The 21,831-nt window shown below is 40.8% G+C and overlaps 2 protein-coding genes across 2 annotated transcripts; both read left to right on the top strand.

Annotated features, from left to right (window-relative positions):
- Window positions 1–13,431, top strand: LOC121928978 (striatin-interacting protein 1; the record flags this gene model as incomplete). The annotated part of the gene is made up of 13 exons (XM_042464303.1): window positions 1–117; window positions 1,039–1,256; window positions 2,134–2,199; window positions 3,304–3,367; window positions 3,559–3,630; window positions 5,284–5,358; window positions 5,668–5,765; window positions 6,553–6,679; window positions 6,797–6,897; window positions 7,434–7,500; window positions 7,645–7,749; window positions 7,883–8,087; window positions 11,165–13,431. Coding segments are annotated over 13 exons (1,563 nt in total), but the record flags the coding sequence as incomplete, so codon positions are not given.
- Window positions 13,432–13,570: 139 nt separating this feature from the next.
- Window positions 13,571–20,799, top strand: UBL4B (ubiquitin like 4B). The gene is made up of 2 exons (XM_042464021.1): window positions 13,571–14,689; window positions 19,981–20,799. Exon 2 carries the CDS (start codon window positions 19,997–19,999, stop codon window positions 20,576–20,578), a length of 582 nt encoding a protein of 193 aa, XP_042319955.1. The 5' UTR covers window positions 13,571–14,689; window positions 19,981–19,996; the 3' UTR covers window positions 20,579–20,799.
- The last annotated feature ends 1,032 nt before the right edge of the window (window positions 20,800–21,831 follow it).

A 21,831-nucleotide genomic window follows, 5' to 3' on the forward strand; every position in this document is an offset into this window, starting at 1 on the left:
CCTCCACTTCCTGAAGACAGCATAAAAGTGATTCGCAACATGAGAGCTGCCTCTCCTCCAGCATCTGCTTCTGATTTGATAGAACAGCAGCAGAAACGGGGACGCCGAGAACACAAGGTGAGTTTGGGAACAAAGAGAGGTCTTGGACACAATAAGATTCGCCTAAAGGGGGAAAGAAAAATGGTTTTGCATGTGGTAACCCAAAAAGTGCTTGCAACTCTGTTATTTGTATATTTTGGTGCTAGGGAAATTACTCCAAAAGAACAAGCTGACACTGCAAAAATTATATATCGTATTTGGTTTTCCTTAAAAAATGCTTCATATGACCAACTGATGCCTAAACAAATAGTTTTGACTTCTATCTTGTTTGTCAGGTTAATGGAATTTTCCAAGCACATGTGTTTGCAGTAGTGACTTGGCAAACTATATTAGGACATAAAAGTTCAGGGCTCCCATTCTGTTCAGATTCTGGTCTGTTGGGGTGGAAGACAGAAGTGCATTTCTTTCTCTAAATAAAATTAGATCCTTGATACACCAGGCCTGGTCTTCTAATTTCTAAGGCGGGTTACAAACAGCCCTCAAGGGGCCGTTTTCCCGCCGCCGCCATTCGCTGCGTAGGGAAGCCCCAGCTGCCAGACCGCGAGGCTTCCCCGCGCAGCAAAAAAGGAGCGGCGAAATGCCGCTCCTTTTTGGAACGCGGAAGTGGCGCCGCGAGGGGTGGAGTGCGTCCTTGCGACGTCACTTCCGCCGCGACACGTCTGGACGCACAGCGTCCAATAAGTCAACATGGCAGCGCCCATGTGGATGGGCACCGCAAAAAAGTACGCGCTCCGCGCATACTGGGAGGAATGGCTGTCAGGAAGGTAAGAACCTTCCTAACCCTAATACGGCCCTTCCTAACCCTAGTACGCGCAGAGCACGTACTTTATGGCGGTTTGTAACCCGCCTAAATCTCTTCCACTCCTATTTGGGAAGATCAGTGTGCAGAAGGAAGAGGCAGAAGCTAAGCTCCTTTTCATCACCTATTTGTCCTTTCAGGCTCTTATTAAACAGGATAACCTAGATGCCTTCAATGAACGAGATCCTTACAAAGCGGATGACTCTCGTGAAGAGGAGGAAGAGAATGATGATGACAATAGTCTTGAGGGAGAGACATTCCCTCTTGAAAGAGATGAAGTGATGCCCCCTCCTGTCCAGCATCCTCCATCTGACCGGTTAACTTGTCCCAAAGGTTTGCCTTGGGCTCCCAAGGTTAGGTGAGTATTTAGACTGGATTCTTGTATTTCAGGAGAGCCTCGGAGTTTAAAGATTATCCTCCTCAATTTCAAGCAGTGCTGGAATACTTGGCTGGTGTTTTTAAGATATATTTGCAGGAAATAACTATAATTAAAAATCTACTCTGGCTTTTTATGTTGATGTAGTACCTGTGAGGCTTGGGACACTTGATACAGAGCAAAGTGTGACATCTCCCTAAATGCATCTTGAGTGATAATGTAGTGTGGAGATTTAGGAGTAAAATAGAGAGACTTTGTCTCTTAGGGGTTACAGGATGAATGCAATATGGCAGCAATAGAGAGGAGGATCCCTAAAGCATGAGTAGAGAATCTACAAGCCAGGTGTGACTCATGGAATCTTCCCATGATGTCCATGTCCTGCCTTCCTTGCCCCACCACACAAAATTAAGTTTTAGAAGAAACCTTCAGTTGGCATCAGTGGAAGGCATTCACTACATCTGGCTGCAATATGCTGGTGGTGGTGGTGGCGGCTTTGGAAGTGCATCTGGAGATGGCACAGTTAACCCTTCCTACATGCCCCCCCCCCCATCACTTGTTGAAGCTAAATGAATGTGTTAGCCTGCTGCTGTGGGAATGGATACAACTGGGTGGGAGAGAGATTAATTACATGTTGAAGTTAGTTTAGGAGAAATCCTTATATTATCATAAACAGAAAGCTTTTCCTGAGTTCAGTTGCATTGTGTGAAGAGGATGGTGGCTCCACCCATTTCCAGCACTAGTCAGACTCACTTTGCATTTGGTCCAGTGTCCTGCCTGTGACCAGGTCCCCACTGAGGCAGAGCCCTAAAGGCTTGACTGTTTTTTTGTTTTGTTTTGTTTTTTGGCCTCTTTTCTACAGGGAGAAAGACATTGAGATGTTTCTGGAATCTAGTCGGAGCAAATTTATTGGCTACACCTTAGGAAGGTGAGTTAAAGCATCCCAAAATTGTTTGTCTCTTGCTTTAAGATAGATGTTGGCAACTCTTGATTTCTTAGCATGCATTTGGTTTGTTTGATTACTGAATTAATAAGAGATGATGATGGTTACAGTGACAATGATAGGGCAAACTCAGTTCCTTCCCCAGGTAACAAGAAGGACAGAAGAGGAGTAAGGGCATCTGGCCATTGTGTAGAGTTGCTTCTGGCAAATAAATTGGTAGACAACTGGAAATGATGAGGAGGAGTTTAAATTCTAAACCAAAATGTTAATAGGAATTGTGAAAATATGGGAAGTCAATCATGAAGGCATATTGCAGAGTACATGCGGACCACATGTTCAATCCAGATTCTTTTTCCACATTTCAAAAAATCTAATGTCATCTAAAAATGTACTTGAAAATTTCTGTTTCAGGTACATATGATTAGATCATCCTTCTGGTTCCTTCAGGTCCTATGTCTGATGCATAATTTAGTAGATTAAATACTCTAATATGCACCATGTGTTTAAAACATAAATTTAGGAGAGTGTTCCTATGATAAAATAATGTTTTAGCCTGATGTGTAATACAAGATGGCCATGCCTGCATTTGCTTTACTTAAATTTTCTTGTACGTAGAGAGATCTGTTTTAGCTTTAGTATCTGAGGAAGTAGACTGAAGTCTACAAAAGCTCATGCTGCCAACTTCTTTCTTTCAGTTAGTTTCAAAGGTGCTACAAGATCTCTGTATACTGATTCTATAGACTAACATGGCTATGTCTTTATTTATTTTTTATTTAACATGTGGAAGAAACTCTTAATTTACAAGGAAAAAGACACTTTTTTCTTGGATAACTTATAGTGTATTCTTATGTATGTTTACTCAGATGTAAATCTCATTGTTTCCAGTAGGACCTACTCCCAGTATGTATGGGTTTGTAGACTTAGTTTGCACCATTTAGCACATTGTAACAATGAGGTTGGAAAGAATGGTTCAGAATTCCTTAATCAGTTTGACCAAATTCTAGTTCACAATTTTATTAATTCAGCATTTTAAAGTTTTCATTATATATCATTGTATAACAAATTTCCTTGTTTCTGTTATCACTCTAGTGACACCAACACAGTAGTGGGATTGCCCAGACCCATTCATGAGAGTATCAAAACTCTGAAGCTGGTGAGTTCCCACCGTGTGAACATTTGAATTTGTGTTTGTAGAAGACATCTCACCCATGTGCTTACTGTCAATCTCATGTAATCTGTTGCCAATTTCCCAGGCTAATAAATACCTCAGATGTGGAAAATATTGAAATCTATTGCACTGTTTAATATAGTGTGGTTAACATGCTTTGTTTTCTCTCTTAATAGCACAAGTATACATCTATTGCAGAAATTCAAATACAAATGGAAGAGGAGTATTTGCGTTCTCCCTTGTCAGGGGTAAGTATCAAGAGAAAATGCACAGTAGGCAGGGAACTAGTGGAAGGGCAAAAACATATTTATGAAAAAATCTGAATCTCTGATTTTAGATTGGACATATGGATGACAACCACCTACATGTGCTACATGCCCACCTTCCACAAACTACCCTTTTCCTGTGGTCATCTTAGACAGTTCTACCATCTTCACATTTTAGGAAGATACAGATTTCGCTTACAGTTTACAATTGATTGATTATTATCAGCTATTTCTCACCTTGCAGATCCCCAATGGGACACTCCAATGGAAATGGTGGAAGGGAAAATTAGTGCCAATTCCTCCTTCCTTTTATAGCCCCCTGCTGCTTTGTAGGGTTGGGGGGACCCTCTAGAAATATGGGAGAGATGTAACAATGGTACACTCTAGCTACAACCCTTTCTGTGCCATGGGGCGGGGTGTTATCAGTATGTCTCAGTCTTCAGCTTTGACTTCAGATGGCATCTTGCCTCTCAGTGACTGTCTTAAGGCAGTAATGGATTGGATGAGGGAAAACAAATTGAAGCTGAATCCAGACAAAACGGAAGTACTTATGGTATCGGCTCCAAACCCAGGCATTGAGATACAACCTCCAATCCTAGCAGGGGTCACACTCTCCTCAAAGGACTGTGTTCGCAGTCTGGGGGTGCTCCTAGATTCATCGCTTCACATGACAAATCAGTTGAATGCAACGGTCAGGAGTGCCTGTTATTAGCTCCGGCTGATACGCCAGCTGCACCCTTTCCTGGAAGTCGGGGACCTTGAGACCATAGTACATGCGCTGGTAACCTCACGTCTTGATTTCTGCAATGCACTCTACATGGGGCTACCCTCGTGTTTGGTCCGGAAACTCGAATTAGTTCAAAACATGGCAGCCAGACTGGTCTCTGATACATCCAGAAAAGACCATATAACACCGATTTTAAGATCACTTCACTGGCTGCCCATCAGTTTCCAGGCCCAGTACAAGGTGTTGGTTATCACCTTTAAAGCCCTAAATGGCTTGAGTCCAGCCTATCTTCGGGACTGCCTCCTTCCAGATAATCCTCTCCGCACACTTCGATCCTCAGGGAAAAATCTGTTACAGCCTTGTAAAACAAGGCTGTCTGTGACCTCCCAGAGGACCTTCTCAGCTACTGCACCCAGATTGTGGAATGGCCTGCCGGACGAGATCCGTCATATTACCACTCTGAACAGCTTTAAAAGAGCTATAAAGACGGATCTCTTCCAGCAGGCCTTTCCTGAATAGTTCTCTGGCTATCAGAAAGAAAATCAAACTGCTGAACTGATTTCACCACAGTTACCATATTGTTTTTAAGTATGTTTTATGTTTTAAATTCTACATTATTTAATTGTATTTTAAGGGGGGGTTGAGGGTTCGGACTGTATATTTGAATCTTGAATCTCGAATGCATTTTGTAGAGAGGTGGGACATAAATAAATTATTATTATTATTATTATTATTATTATTATTATTATTATTATGTTGTACAACAATTCTCTGGCTCTGGAAGATTTTCTGTGTTGAAGTGAGAATTTCCCCTGTGTTCTAGATGAATGAATTGTGATCAAAATATGTAGGCCACCATATGAACTTTAGGCTCAAAAGATGTTATAAAGATCTGCTTATGTTACTAGGGAGAAGAGGAGGTTGAGCAAGTTCCTGCAGAAATTTTGTACCAGGGTCTACTTCCTAGTCTGCCCCAATATATGGTGAGTTGTTGTTTCCTTCACTGTATAGTCATCCTCAAGGTGCATCCCCAACTTTTTTATTATTCTATTTTCTTAATTGTGTTACACTCTTGTCTTTTCTACCATTTTCAAGATTGGAGATATTATTCATTGCTTGACTATCGAAACTCCTATGTTATCCCTTTACAAGTATATTTTTAAAAAAGTCGTTCTTTGATGTTTCATGCCTCTTTCCTATCATTGTTTGTATCTGAATACCCTATCTTCTTTACTGTACTTTGGAAACTTTGGTTGTCATCTCTCCTCATTCAAGTAAATTTTGATCTACAGATTGCCTTGCTGAAAATTCTGCTGGCTGCAGCACCCACCTCCAAAGCCAAGACTGATTCCATTAACATCCTAGCAGATGTTTTGCCAGAGGAGATGCCGTGAGTCTTTCTTAAGGAAAGCAAGCGATACATGTAGGGAATGAACAGAGAAAGCAAAGCATAGATTTTTATGTGACTGTCTCGAAGTGTTGAATAAACAGTATAATGTGTGAAGTCGAAGGCTTTCATGGCCAGCATCCATAGTTCTTTGTGGGTTTTTCGGGCTATGTGGACATGCTCTAGAAGAGTTTATTCCCAACTTTAAGCCAGAATCTTCTCTGAAAATGCCAGCCACAGATGCTGGTGAAACGTCAGGAATAAACTCTTCTAGAACATGTCAACATAGCCCGAAAAACCCACAAAAAACAAGTATAATGTGTTATTCCCACCCCTGCATTTTTTATAAATAAACTTGAAACAGCTTACAAAACTACTAAAACTACTGAAATAATAAATGCAATAACATAAACAATCCAAACAAGTAGGTTAGAACAAGTTTCAAAGGGGAGGTTCAAAATATTAAACCCACCTGGAAACAGCAACACATCTGAAACCTAAAGGGAGTGAATTAGACTTCTCCTGAAGGAAATCCCATTGTCCAAGTGCCACAATGGCAAGGCTCTATCTCAACTCCCAGTCAATTGCGCTTTGAAAGTGGTGGAGCACATCTCAAAACCTCCAGTGCTAAATGTGATTGGCAGGCAAAATACACTGAAATATAAATGCCCACCTTGAATCTTGTGCCAGGAGAAAGACGGGATATAAAATAAATAAATCTTTAAATATGTAAATGAGTCTCAGGTTAGAGGCGTGTCATAAAAGTTAATATTGCTGCTTTGGTTTCCAGAACAACTGTGTTGCAGAGTATGAAGCTGGGAGTTGATGTGAACAGGCACAAAGAGATAATTGTAAAGGCCATTTCTGCTGTTTTGCTGCTACTGCTCAAACACTTTAAGTTAAATCATGTCTATCAGGTAAGCATAAGCTGGCATGAATCAGCAGCATTGGAAGATGTGGGGAAGGGAGAACATGAAGATTAATCTTGACTTTGCTTGCTTAATATACCCTCTTGTTTCTGTTCCCTGTACCAGTTTGAATATATGGCCCAACACCTGGTGTTTGCCAATTGCATTCCACTTATATTGAAATTCTTCAATCAAAATATCATGTCATATATCACAGCCAAAAACAGGTAATTGGGATTATCACTGCCACACCTGTGTCCTGAAATGTCACAGTGCATGTTTTACTCTTATTATTGGAGCTTTTAAGATTACCTGGTCATCCACTAAAATTTAACTTGCAGGAAGTTGATTCACACAACTGATAAGGGTTTACTGAGGAAATGTACATCTCTAACATGACCATTTCTTGTTTGTTAGAAATCTGATGCCTGAACACATATTATACTTCATGCATAGTTCTAGGTGTGCAAAGGAATAACACTGGACTTCTTTAATAAAATTTCAGATAAGGTTTCGCAAAACTTTATTAAGTGATTGACCGATCTGCTTCCATTTCTAGATACCTAGAGCTGGGTATCCAGAGTGGATATGGAAAGATGTGCAAACAATTATCTCAAGCTAAAGAGCCAAAACAAAGTCTTGTCACAGTCATCATTTTTCTCACATGCTTGAACCATACTCTTGTGAGCCATTCTTGGAGATAGTATACTTGACTATATGGATCATCCATTCTGATCTCTCATGGATATTTTATATGTTTCAGCATCTCTGTTTTGGATTATCCATACTGTGTGGTGCATGAGCTACCTGAGCTGACTGCAGAGAGTCTGGTAAGCTAAGCTGCCTTTATCCTTCACCCTAAAAGAGAAGTACAAAACTGAGGGAATAGAAATGACTTTGTCACTAGTGAGTGCTTCCACATGATGACTTTCCTTCCTTGGTCATGGATTTCTTTGGATTTTTTTGTCCTTTAGGAGGCTGGAGACAATAATCAGTTTTGCTGGCGGAACCTTTTTTCCTGCATTAATTTACTAAGGATATTGAATAAATTAACAAAATGGAAACATTCAAGAACCATGGTGAGTAGAAGCATCTCTGTAGGTTCCTAGCATTACTAAATCTTTACTGACCATAAATCTTAGGCAAAAGGTTGGCGATGAAGGTACGGGTACAACTTTAAGCAACTGATCTTCTGCTGCTTTGTTTTCCTAGATGCTGGTAGTATTCAAGTCTGCTCCCATTCTGAAACGAGCCCTTAAGGTGAAGCAAGCCATGATGCAGCTCTATGTTCTGAAGCTTCTCAAGGTGCAGACAAAGTACCTGGGGCGACAGTGGAGAAAAAGCAACATGAAAACTATGTCAGCAATCTACCAGAAAGTGCGTCATCGGCTAAATGATGACTGGGCTTATGGCAATGGTAAGTAAGTCCTTGGTCCAGCACTCCCCTTCTCCCCCCTTCTACTTTGATCCCCAGTTGTTCCATGAACCTTCCCTTGTTACATCAAGCTGTAGAATCCTGTATTTTCTTTTAGTAAATTGCATCAGTAATGTTAGGAGTGCATTTGACTATCCTGCTTATCCTGAACAGAACAAGCTAAGAAGGGAAATACTTCCTTCTAAATGAGTCATGATAGCCCTTTCCAAGTGGTCATGTTTTCTATAGTAGTTGAACCTAGCTCAACCTGTGTTCTCATTAGTTTGGTCATTGGCTCACAAACCACAAACCCTCTCTTTCTTGGCAAACTTTCATAAGACTCCCATTACCCACATACATGGCTTTGTATGTTTTCCTATCTTGTATGTAGGCTTTTTAAGTATAACAAAAGAAAAGAAAAAAGGAAGAGGAGGAAAGAAAAAAATAGGGTGGGAAAGACACAGGATATGAACAAAGGCTAAGTGTGTGTATTGATGTAAACTTATCATATTTCCAACAATACATTTTCTTGAACTGGACAGCTATAAAATATGTGTTCATGTGTGGATAAAGCAGTTAGCTCTTCTAACCATTCAGCAAACCGATAGTGAATGTTTGTCTTTCCAGTCTTGGAGTATAAGTCTTCTTGCAACAATAAAAGCATGCAGAGTCCCAGAACAAAGACCCTCAGTTAAATTCCACTTCACAGGAATGTAATTTAAAAGAACATATGCATTCACAGTTATCAAAGATTTTTGCTATACTAACTTTGTTACTAACATTGTAACATATTCAACGAAAAAAGAGTAATCACTGGACATTTCCATATTGTATAGCAGGAGGCGGCATTATCTGCATTATATCACCAACATTAAGCTGAAGTGGGCAGTTTCTGTCTATAAGGGTGCAGTGGAGTCCAGTACATCTAAAAACATCATTTTGTTTCTGAACTAGATGTACTTTTTGGTCTAAATATGTTTTAGATATTGAAGTTGGGGCAGTTTCATATTGATTCATTTGTACAGGACAATTTCACTCCTTGTTTCAGTTGTTTTTTTAATGCTATTAACTTCAAATTTAGTGCATTCCAGCAGACAATTATCACTTAGGGATGAAACAGACAGGCAAAATAAAGCGGCTTCCAGCCACTTTGAACGCGGGCGTTTATATGACACACTCCTCCAAAGTGGGTGAAAACTGGAATGAAACTGTACTCCGGGACTAAAAAGCAGAGAAAAAGAAGCTGGGGTATTCCAGCTTAGCCCAGAAAATGTACATCTTCGCACCTGCATATAAGCTCCCCAATGTAAGTGTGGGGGCTGCAGCAAGCTAAAGAAATGAAAGTGTGACAGCTCCAATGGATGTAATTACAACACATACAAACCAGACAGCCCAACAGGAGGGCATGGGGTGAAGGGGGCATGTATGGAGAGCCCTGGTGTGCAGTGGTTAAATGCCTGTACTACAGCCACAAGGTTGTGAGTTCAATCCTGCAGGGTCAACTTAGCCTTGCATCCTCCCATAGGTCAATAAAATGAATACCCAGCTTGTTGGGGGCAATTAGCTTAAACATTGTAAACCGCTTAGGAAGTGCTTAAGTGCACTAATAAGCGTTATAAAAATGTACATGCTACTGCTATTACTATCTGCAGTTGTGCTTTGCCAATGTATCACTCGCACACCAATGTGACTCGCCGATCAAAGGGCAGCTGTGCAATGGAATGGCATCTGGGTGGATGTGGGAGATACTTGGAGATCATGGGTGATGTGTTTGTGCAACAGAGTGCATGTATGGTAGGAAGGGAACAAAAAAAATTACCCAGACGTGTGGCTTGATGCTGTGCTGTGCAGTCAGGCCATGCATATTCAGACCATTTTGGCAGTGGACGGTGGCAAAAAGCTAGATCGAGCAATTTCTTCCTGCCCATTGGCTATGGCCCTTAGACTTTTTGGGTGGTCTCTCTGAAGATACAATTAATATTTCAAATACAGCATAGGTTGCTAAGATACTCAAATCTGTCTGAAAATGTGTTACACTTGTAGATATTGTCATATTACCCCTTTGGATAGGTCATAAGTAGAATTTGCTGTTGTTGTTCTGTAACTTCAAGGCATTTCTGACTTATGGCAACCCTAAGGCAACCCTATCACAAGGTTTTCTGGGCAGGCCTGTTTGGGGGGGGGGGGGCTTGCCATTGTCATTCTCTGAGGCTGAGAGACTGTGACTTGCCCAAGGTCACGCAGCGGGATTCAAACCCTGCTCTCAAGCATTAAAATCCAGTGCTGAAACAACTGCACAATGCTGGCTCAACAATACTGAAAAGGGGGAAAATTCTTGGTCTGGACCAAACCATTTGTTCAAAATACAAATCCCAGTCCGTCCATTTCTTTTGTAAAATAAAGGTGGTCTCACATCTTTCATATCAGGATTATACCATAAAGCTATCTTAGATGAAGTTGTAATTAAGATATTGTATACCAAGCCACCCTAGTAGCAGAAATCACTGGACACTATCTTTGTTTCCCTTAAACAGGCAAAGCCTAAAGCAATCCATACCAAATAAATAAATAAATGGGGGGGGGGTTCCTAAGTAAATTGATTCCAAGATTTCCCAAAGAGAATTGTCTGAATTAGGCTATGTTTGCCAGTTACAGTCTTCCCTTCCCTTACACAGGGGATCTGTTCCAGACCCTCCCCCCCCCGGCGTAAGGGGAAAATCGCATATGCTCACGCTCCATTAAAAATAATGAGGCATGTGCATGTAGTGCGCCCACCAGTCATAACTGCACCGTGGCTGAAGAGAATCCTGTGTATTGCGCGGGCTCACTGTACAGTCAGGAGTTGTACCTTATGATAAAAACTCAATTCTAGACAATTTAATCCACCTTCTGAAAATGACACTTGCATTCTTTTGAGTGGTAAAGCTCTCCTAAAGACAGTATTTATCTCAAGTGAGAGTTGAAAACCTGAGTTTCTAGAATAAAGGTTTATTGTCTAACCCCAGATTGTTGCTTTTCCATGTGGTATGTGATGGGCCATTTGCTGCTTTGGTTGATTGTCTGTTTCATCACTTCTGTAGATCTGGATGCACGTCCATGGGACTTCCAGGCTGAAGAGTGTGCACTGCGGGCCAGCATAGAGCGTTTCAATTCTCGACGCTATGACCGGGCACATAACAACCCTGAATTTCTGCCAGTGGATAATTGTTTGCAGAGTGTTCTGGGCCAACGTATTGAGCTGCCTGAAGATTTCCAAATGAATTATGACTTGTGGCTGGAAAGGGAAGTTTTTTCTAGACCCATCTGCTGGGAGGAATTGCTGCAATGATGGTTGATAAGAGGAAAATCTTCACACATTCAGAGCTAGTACATGTGCCCAGGGATGAGAGTTGCTGCTCTTCAGTCAGCCAAGCATAGAGGAGATAAACTATTTTTCATATGGCTTGTAATCTGCAGTTCTCTTTTCCTCCTCCATGTGGCAGTGTGGATTTTACTGCTTGAAAGGATTTAGCCATATGGCTTTCCTGAGTCTTTGGGGGTTCTTGCATTATTTGGTGGTTTGAAAGGTGCTAAATGGATCCAGAGTAGCTCATTTTGAGACAAATGAACAACCTTCATCAAAATATCAGCACTGATGACTATTCAGATCGCTGTTCACTGGACCTGGTTAGCTCATGTTTCAAACTAGAAGGATAGCTCTTTCTGCTATGTTCTTACCCATATCCTAGCAGGCCAAAATGGTGCCCTTTTTCTGTTAGCTTCTAAGAAGGAAAGCAGCTTCATAAAGGTGTTGGTGGAAAGAGAAAAAAATAAATGTACACCATTGCACAGTCTGATACAGGAAAGGGAGATCTCTCAAGTCCCATCTAGTGTATGCAGGAATCCTGTGTTGAGAAGGATGAGATGGTTTTGTTTTTATTTAGTTTTTAAATCTACCTATAGAAATCCCATCTGCAGGTAGGTGGTGAAAGGCTTGTACGCACTTAGGAAAGTGGTTGAACAATTTCATCCAGAGATAGTGTCCCATTTTGTTCCCTGGCAAAGACAAATTCTAAGTACTGTACAGTAATTCAATCTCATACCTGATATAATTTAATAATATAATCAGTTTCTCTTCATTAAGCAATCTCATAACTGCATCTGATAAAGAGAAATTAACATTATCCTTCAGTATGTTCTCTTTTCTTTCTTTTTTCTTCCCAACTTTTGGGAAATTCAGCCAAACATCCTGACAGTTAATGTTGTGATAGAAGCATTTCACCCTGTGCTAACATTGCTGTACTCCAGCCTAGTTCTCAGAAAGAAGATGGCAAGCCTGGATCTTGTTTTTACCACTGCAGGAAGCCCTGTGACAATCTGAACTAGTGTGATCTAGGCCCAGGTTTGCCACCTTAAATACTGTTTTGTAAGAACCATGCCTATCAAGGCCTTGCAAAACTGTACTGTGAACATGGTGGAAGCAAAGTTATGTTCTTGAAATAGACAATAAATGGACAGGTTTGTCAAATGGATGATTTCTCTTCCCTATAAGACTTCGATTACCGCACTACACTCTTATAGCGCTGCTGTTCCACTTTAAATGCCTCCTGTTGCATTCTGGGATTTGCAGTTTAAGGAGAGGCATTTAGAATTCTGAGCCAGAGAGCTCTTAGGCTTCACTGAACTATAATCTTCAGAATGCAACAGGAGGCAGCCAGAGCAGTAAAAGTGGCATAGCAGCACTATAAGAATGTAGTGTGGTAATGTGGTTCATATCCTGTGGCCATAGACTCACAGTGTGGCTGAATATAGTGTTAGCACCAAGTCTAGCAATATGATGGTATTTTCCCCTATCTCTGCTTTTTAACCTGATTGCATCCCTATTCTGAAATCCTTAGACTATTTACATGGCGCTAATTCCTGTTGAAATTAATGGGATTTTTGAGTAAATATGTTTAGGACTGGATGTCCCTAAGATTCTGTTACATTGACAAGGACTGATCCAGCACTGTACTGACCTGAAATTATTTCATATTCAAACACTCCTTCATGCTTAATTTTTGTCACTAACTCTTAAATGCAAAGTATCTCTCCAGTAGGGACCAAGGCATACCTACTCTGATATAAAAAACAAGTTTAGTAAAAACAAGTACAGTTAGCCTGACCATGCAACCAGTCAAAAACTTTTGATCCATCCATAGATGGGAATTAAAAGCTTTTTAAAAGGTGTATATACTGAGTGAAACTCCTGCTATTTCGTCATTGTGAACAGTGTGATGGTGACATGATCATGTGAAAGAAGCAAACAGTCACAAAAAACCGTGAACAATCATTAAAAATAGCCAAACAAGTGACATTTATTTGATAATGGCTGTTTTTATATGAATCCTGAAATTGGCAAGTACTTCCTGGGAAGAAATCCAGGCTCTTCTTGCCTCGTGAAAATTGGGAACTTTGGCAAGAGGATGAAGGATCTGTTTCTCCTAAGCATGGGAACTGGGGTGTTGGTACAGATTTTGTTTCCTTTTGTTGATGGATTGGAGGCTCAATAAGATTATTTGGAATCTCCCCCAGGAAGCCAAGTAAACTTGAAGGAAAGTAGGTATTCTCTTGACGCGGGACAGTAGCTGAACTTCCTGAGGGCTATTGTCCACAAGTGGTCTTTAAGTTGTTCACAATTTTTCTCTGACCTTCACCCAGTTGGATGAGCCACTCAAAGGAGTCAAAACCAGTTTCTTTCCCTAGACAGCATAGGGAAGAATGGCTCTGAGTGCGGTATATTAGGATTAAAGTAGGGACCATATGTCTGTCACATTGTACTTCATTTCTAACAACGCAAGCTGTCATTCATCCCATTTCTCTTGTTGAACTATATGGAGTAGGTGAGCCTATGGTTCTCCCTGACAAGTCATCCCAAGTGGTACACTTGCTTCTCCCCACTGTTCTATCCCCTGCCTCAATATCCTGCAGCTGTTGTGAGAAAGGTGATGTGCAGGCTTCAGAGAGACAGATGATGAGATGGGCATGTAGATGGGTGTGCCCTTCCCCTTGAGAGTTCCAGCTGATAGATACCTCTCCACCAGATTTGAATAGGACCATGGTGATGGTAGTGCTTGGCAGCATAGCTGGGGGTAAATTGCCTGCTCTCTTGTATACCAATATGTTTGCTCAGTTTATTTGTCTATTGGTCTTCCTAATACAAGCAAACATCTGATCAATTTTTCTTTGCAGTGCACTGGACAACTGGATCTTTTATAAGTGGCAGATTAAAAGAAGTTCAGATATTAAGGACAAATTATTCTACTAAGCTTTGCTGGTCCATGACCACTCATCAGTTCTGGTCCATGACCAGTTTATTTTAACTGTTGAATGAATTTAGACTATAGTTTTGATAGCTGGTGGCAAGGGCAGAGAGGAAGACAAGATGTCCTGCCTTTTCCTAGGACATCAAGCAACTGTGTGCAACCATAACATCCAGCCGGCAGTACAGGCAATGAGAAGTTAACGACTGAGAGGTGAAAAATAGAGGTGCACATAGTCAAAGGAATTGTGAACTCTTATTTAGTCCTATTCTTTTCATTCTTCAAAAAAGCTCAAGAGCATCTCGTAACAGATGGTTTCAAGTGGTAATACTATATGTCACTTTATGCATTTAAAGTTAATCTCTTTTCTGAACTGATAGAACCCACTACTAGAATTGTCAAAATGTGGGGGTGGGCAACTGTTGGGAGCTACAGGGCTGTTTTGGCTCTGCAGGAGACTATGGGGGGCTGGACCTTTCACTGCATCCCTCCCCCAACCCACCAAAAACCCTTGAAATAGGAGTTTTTTCCCCAAATGTCCCTATGGCCCTAGGGTCACTTGCTGTTGGGAAAGAGATTGTTCTGAATCGAAAAAGAACTCGTGTAGGAGTAAAATGTGAAGAAATTGCCTTCACAGTATGATGTAGTGTAGCGTAGTGTTGGACTAGGACTCTGAGAGACCAAGGCTCAAAACTTATGGAAACCCCCTGGGTGACCTTGGGCAAGTCACACACACTGAGCCTCAGAAGAAAAGCAAACCTCCTCTGAATTACTCTTGCCAAGAAAGCCCTGTGATAAATTTGCTTTAGTATTGGCATTAAGCCAGGAAAGACTTGAGGATACAAAAACCCCTTGAGGAGCAAACTTTTTCAAGACAGCTTTTGCTCTGGGGGCCCTTAGGGGCCACCTGTGGCCCATGGATGTGCACTTTCATAATCCCTGCTCTAATGTTATGCAAACAGACTTCTTCTGGGATGTCTGCTGGGGAAGACTTAGACTGTGCAGACCAAGGGTGAGGAGATGGTACATGCAGATCTACTTCTGGATCTCTGGGTGATTTTCATTTGCAGTAGTTGAGCTGGGATTACTGACTCTTCATTGTTTAACAGCAACAATTACTGAGCATTTTCCCCTTCCTAAATTAGATAGCTGAAAAATGCTGGCTGGGAGAGAGATCAAGAGTGGAATTTTGCATAGAAACAATGGGATTGTAAATTCCTGGGCTGAATGTGTTCATGAGGCATTCTGTTTTTGAAATTAACCAAAAAGGGCATTTCCCCTCATTAGAAGAGTGGCAGTGAATTTATTGTATTGTGAAGGTTTCTATACTACCTTCCTTTAAAATCATCTTAAATCAGGATAAAAGTGTATTATAATAAAAACAAGGGCAAGAAGCACAGTATCAAATGGCTTCTGCCCTGAGTTGTTCTGTACTGCAGAAAGAAAGAATTTGTATATCAATGTCTGGAATGCATAAGCAGTTTTTGAGAGAGAAATTAATATGACTTGGAGTGCAAACATTGTGTACTCAGGTTTAATATGTCCAAATGAAACTGTTCATCATGCATACAAAATAGTTCTCTACTCAGGAACTACCTAGCCCACCCCTACAAATCAAGGAAGACTTTATGGTTGTTGATGCTAGAACTGTCAGCAGCTACGTGTAAAAAGCTACCAGCAAACAGTTCTATCCTGATTTTTGGAGAGTGTTGAATAACAGTTATAACAAAGCAAAATCCCACTGGTATTTTCATGTTGTGCCCTTGCTTGACAAGAACAGTAGGGCTGAGGTGAAGTCACTGCAACAACCCACAGATTGTCATATAAGAGTGCTTGTCTGTATTCTGCCTCACACTCTTTTATCTTTTAGATGATGGGATGGTATGCTGGATTGAAATGTCCTGAACAGTGTCAAAAATTCATCATTATACTGCTGTGTAAATTACCTTTTTCCAGTTTTGGAGGTTGTGTCCAGCAGCCATCATTCTTTATCCGAAAAAGAGTTTGGTTTGTCCAGTGTTTATTCTATTTCATAGAGTCATAGAATTAGAAGAGACCATGAGGGCCATCCTGTTCAACCCCCTGCCATGCAGGAATACACAGTCAAAGCACTCCTGATGGATGGCCATCCAGCCTCTGTATGAAAACCTCCAAAGAAAGAGATTCCACCACTCTCCAAGGGAGTCAATTCCACTCCCAAACAGCTCTTACTATCAGGAAGTTGTTTCTAATGTTGAGGTGGAATCTCTTTTCCTATAGTTTGAATCCATTACTCCATGTCCTAGTCTCTGAAGCAGCAGAAAACAAGCTTGCTCCATCTTCCAATATTTTCAAATACTGTATTTAAACATGGCTAGCATACCACCTCTTAACCATTGGTTCCCCCTGGTTAAATATATCCAGTTCTCTAAGCCATTCCACACAGGGCATAATTTCCAGACCTTTCACCATTCTAGTCAAACTCCTCTGGACATGCTCCAGCTTGTCCACATCCTACTTGAATTGTGGTGCCCAGTATTGGGAAGCCAGTGTCATCCTGAAAGAACCTAATTTGGGAGAGAAAGAAAACAGGTGTGGGGGTTTTGAAATATGATGCTAATTGTCCACAGTTTTCTTGTTTGGGTATTAGCTGTTTTTGTTACATGACTAGAACTAGAAGTAACGAAAAGCACCATTCACGAAGCATTATTCTTATTGCTACCACCTTAAATTAGCTCATATAAGGGAGGCACAGTCCAAAAATGTGCTTCAGAATCTGCATTTTGGTACAAGAATAAATGAGAGGGGGAGAGGGCAAACATCAAGCCTCCTGGACTTGTGGTTAGTAGAAAACAAAGCTAGTCCAGTGATAGAATTCAAAGATATAGCCATGTTAGTCTGTAGAATCAGTATGTGGAGAGATCTTGTAGCACCTTTGGGACTAACTGAAAGAAAAATTGGCAGCATGAGCTGTCATAGACTTCAAACTACGTACTTCCTCAAATGCATCTGAGGAAATGTCCAAATGCATCTGTGGAAGTAAACGGAAGTCTACAAAAACTCATGCTGCCGATTTCTTTCTTTCAGTTAGTCTCAAAGATGCTACAGTATCTCCACAAGTTAGTCTAGTGTTTTGCACTAGAGAAAATAAAAGATGTGATTTTGCTAGTACAGGGCATACTTGCTGACATGTCCTTGCCAGTTTCATATTTCCGTCTTCAAATAATTTTTTTTTAAAAATGATTCAGAACCTGACATGATTTTTCTCTAAACTCAAGTGGGAAATGGTAGCAAAACTTCCCTTTATTCTGCAACTGAAAGGAATTACTGTTGTCGCAATATGGCAACAAAGGTAATATGTAATTAGAATCTGCTTTTTGGGGACGCATAAAAAGCCTACCCTCCTGATCCTATACAGTATTAGGCACCTCAGGCTGATACATTTCAGTGCTTTTCTATGACAAAAACACTGTAAAGTCTACAGAGTGTGGTTTTTTGTTTTTGTTTTTGTTTTTTGTCAGCTGGAGCAAAAACATTATTATTCTCATGGTGTAGGGGCTTCTTCATTTTCTCTTCTAACTTTTCTACATGCTTCCTTTTTCATCCATTTGCAGAATCAAATTATGACTAATATAACTTTATGACAACTCATTTTTCTATTGTGGCATTGATGTCTTCCTAGGGAGTATAGCTTCTGTCCAGGCACAAATTATCCTTTTAAAATATGTCCATTTCAATTACACACAGAGAGAGAGATACACATACAGTTACTAAATTTGCATCTCCATGGATCTTTGAGGAATGGGTATGTCTACTGTTGAGTCTTAATTTTGTGTGGGGGGGGGGGACTTTATTCCTGCCTGCAACACTCTTTCCTCCATGTTCTCTACAAACTCAGGCTTCAAGACATATTTCTGAAGGCAATTTGAGTTACTAATTACAGCAATCACTGTCCTATTTGGATGCTTTGATTCTGTAATTACACTTGCTTACACTCTCTGTAATTGAGTGAAACAATGGCATAGAAAACCTCTAAAAATGCTGTTTTACAGGGCATCTCTCACTGTTCAAACTTGAAAAATAAAATCCTAGCCAGTGCTGTCCTCCTTCATAGCTACAGTTGACGAAATGAAAAGCATCTTGTTTGTTCATGATAATGGCTGCTGTTCTTGTTATTATGTGCTTTCAAATTGTTTCTGACTTATGGTGCCCTTAAGAGGAACCTATCACAGAGGTTGTTTTTTTTTTGCAGCTGAGAGTGTGTGACTTGCCCAAGGTCACCTAGTGGGTTTCTATGGCCAAGTGGGAAATCAAACCCTGATCTCTAGAGTTATAGTCCAATATTTAGAGCACTACACCATGTTGGCTGCTCTAATCCTCCTGAATTCTCTAAAAGACATATGAAACTAAAACAACTTACCTTGCCTAGTATACTAGTTTGGTAGCATCCCTTGTCACCTGTATTATATTGTTTGTACATATGTATCTTGGCCCTGAGAAGTATAAATGGAGGAATTATCCCACTGCAACCTTACTAAAATAATATGGTGGAGATATGCATTAGTAAACCAGTCCTTTTAATCGAACCCTACTAGAAAGGTTGTACCATGAGAAGTGGGCAAAGTAAAGCCAAACATTATGTGCAGGCCAGTGTTATAGTCATTCCTTTGGCTATACACATGACTCAGTTGTGCCTTTGTGCTCTGAGATAGAAATGGCACAGCTATTTTCGGCACTACAATCTGGAAGAATTCTTCACTTGCAAAAATAGATTTCTGTGCTTATATCATTATTTTCCTGTGTTCACTGCATAACTACATACTCTTTTTTCATCCTGTATTTCCAGTATGTTTTCTTAACCTCTCCAAGCTAGAAATGCTTCTTTTCCAATTGTATATGCAGTTCCTTAGTAATGGCTGACTTTAGTGTAATTGGCTGTAGTTGTTATTGAGTGCAGTCCCAGGAAACTAGTGTTCAGACAGTGCAGCCATTTCTGGGATTTGGAATGGCTGCTTTTACCCTCACCTGAAATTCTTGTCTAATGTCATCATCAGATCTATTTCCCACATACTATATGCCACTTCAAAAGGGTATTGCCATTTCTGGCATGAAAGAAAGGGTGCAAGGAATGAATGCAAACGGGGATCAGATATCATTACATATTATTAGCAGATGAAGCATAATTGGTAGGTAGCATGAGAAAGATAATATGAAATCTTACTTTACCACTTTGGGTCCCAATTTTGAAGGGGAAAGCAGGATGATGATGATGATGATGATGATGATGATGATGATGATGATATTCTTCCCCTACTACTAAGTGTCTAGTCTTCGGTGAGCAAATGGTGACTCCATCAGAGCCATTTTTGCAGATCCAGGGAGCTCCCAAAATATTAAAGTAAAGTAGGGAACCATGCTTTAATTACTTATGGGTAAACTTCAGTTAGAGGGAATATTTGTCAGACACTGGACCCTGGTAGAATTGTGACATCAGAGAAAAGCCAGCCAATCAGTTCCCTTCTCTTTGTCCCACCTATACAGCAGGCTGTCCTATCTTTGGCTTTTCTCTCCTGCACTTCCTTTGGCTTTGTCCCACCTGCAGCGCTGACTGTCTTCTCTTTGGATTATCTTTCTAGTCTACCAATCAAAGCTATGCGGCTCAGGGTGAAGAGGCTTCTAGGGCAACAGTGCTGCCTCCAGGTATCTGGCCAAGAGAGCATCTCTCTGGTGAAAAGCCTGGTATCAGAAGAACTGAATGTCCCTGAGAACGAGCAGACCCTGTTGTTCCAGGGCAAAGTACTGGATGGGGAACATAGACTGTCAGATTATCCTATTGGCCCAGAGTCCATTCTCTATCTTGTCATTAAAAAACCTGAGCAAACGTCTCTTAAAGAGCCCTCCAAACCAACCCCTGCCCAGCCCCACTCTGTGTGGTATCAACTCTCCCAAGTGCTGGAGAAACACTTCAGAACTTCTGATGCAGTGAAGGTTCTTGAAAGAGTCTTGAATGACTACTACAGAGACATCGGCTTGCTGAGCTTGGAAAACATTGAAGAGTTAGCAGGGAGTATTCTGAATCCCAAGGAAACTGAGGATGAACCAGTGACTACAAGTGAGTTTCTACAGGAAGAGCATCACCCCAGCCTGGCCCTGGTAGCTGGAACCAGGAAGGAACAAGCAACTCAAACTGAAGCACAAGATGTGGGATGGATGGTCGTTCTGGAAGAGCTCTGAATAGACCTGGTGATGGTGATGGTAACAGTGCTGGTGCGAGGAGTGGTGGTGCCAAATTAGAATCTTCAGAATAAAAAGTAATGAAGATGAATGGATCATAGTGGGATTTTTTTTCAGGGAGACAATGTTGCTCCTTTAATGCCATACCGCCCAAGTGTCCTTTTCACATATTTGCCCCACTGGCTACACCTGCTGATTTTGCAAGGTTTTCTTCTTTCCACTTATTCAATCCTAGGTAGCTGAGGATCTTGTAGTCAAGTGTGCTGATATCACAGCATGGCAGAGCCAATTAAAGGAGGCTGTGTGACAATATTGTTTATCTTACACTGTGGGAATAAAAGGAATAAAAGGAGCACAATGTGTTGGTCCATAAACCCTTTGTTTCCATGTTAGCCTACTCTGGCAGTGCTATACTTTGACAGATCAGTGCAGTATGGTAGGAAGCATCAACTAAATTTTCTTGGCAACAAGTTGCCATATCCTCTTGATTACCCTGTACATGTTTGTGCACATTTCCTGTAAAGGCAACTGAAAGGGAGGACTTTAAGGAAATGCAAAAATGTTTCAGCTCTGCTCTGATAAATAACATAATGTTATTAAAGTCAGAAAATATACATAACTGATTCTACTTCACTTGCACTCACTATCAGGTAGGTTACATGTGATTCAATATACACTTTGTATATGTATAGTTCCTGGTTCCAACTCTGGGGTTACAATTTAAAAGAGTCATATCTTATATATTTGGCCTCAAGGTCTTCATCAACATCCTGTGAATTGGTTAGGCAGGCCTAAGAGCACTGGATGAGGAGGCTGGTTGCCATGGATTTATTTCTATGTATCTGATCCCTTTGTATCTAAAATCTAGGTTTTTTAAAAAAGCATTTAAAAGAGAATTGAATGCCTGTAAATGGCTGGCTGGCTGACTTCCAGACAGCACAGGCAGGAGCTCCCAGTACATGCGCCAGCTTTCCAGCTTTGTACTAAGGCTGAAGCAACCATTTTGAGGAGCTATGAACCATCACTACCCCATACACTTTCCCCAGCCAGAAAATATGGTAATGTGTTGGGGAAAGTACTGAAAAGTGGTGCTGGGTTTTAAACTACTGATGAGACACACACCAGAGATGAATATTCCCCTCCTTTTAAACAGAACAGTCCTATCTCACTACCCAACTTGAATCTTCTCCAGATTTTAGCCAGTTGTTGTTTCTTCAGATGGGTTAAGCTGATTTCAATAAACTGCTTGCTGA

The sequence above is a fragment of the Sceloporus undulatus genome, chromosome 4 (genome assembly GCF_019175285.1).
Source record: "Sceloporus undulatus isolate JIND9_A2432 ecotype Alabama chromosome 4, SceUnd_v1.1, whole genome shotgun sequence".
In the NCBI taxonomy this organism is placed as follows: domain Eukaryota; kingdom Metazoa; phylum Chordata; class Lepidosauria; order Squamata; family Phrynosomatidae; genus Sceloporus; species Sceloporus undulatus.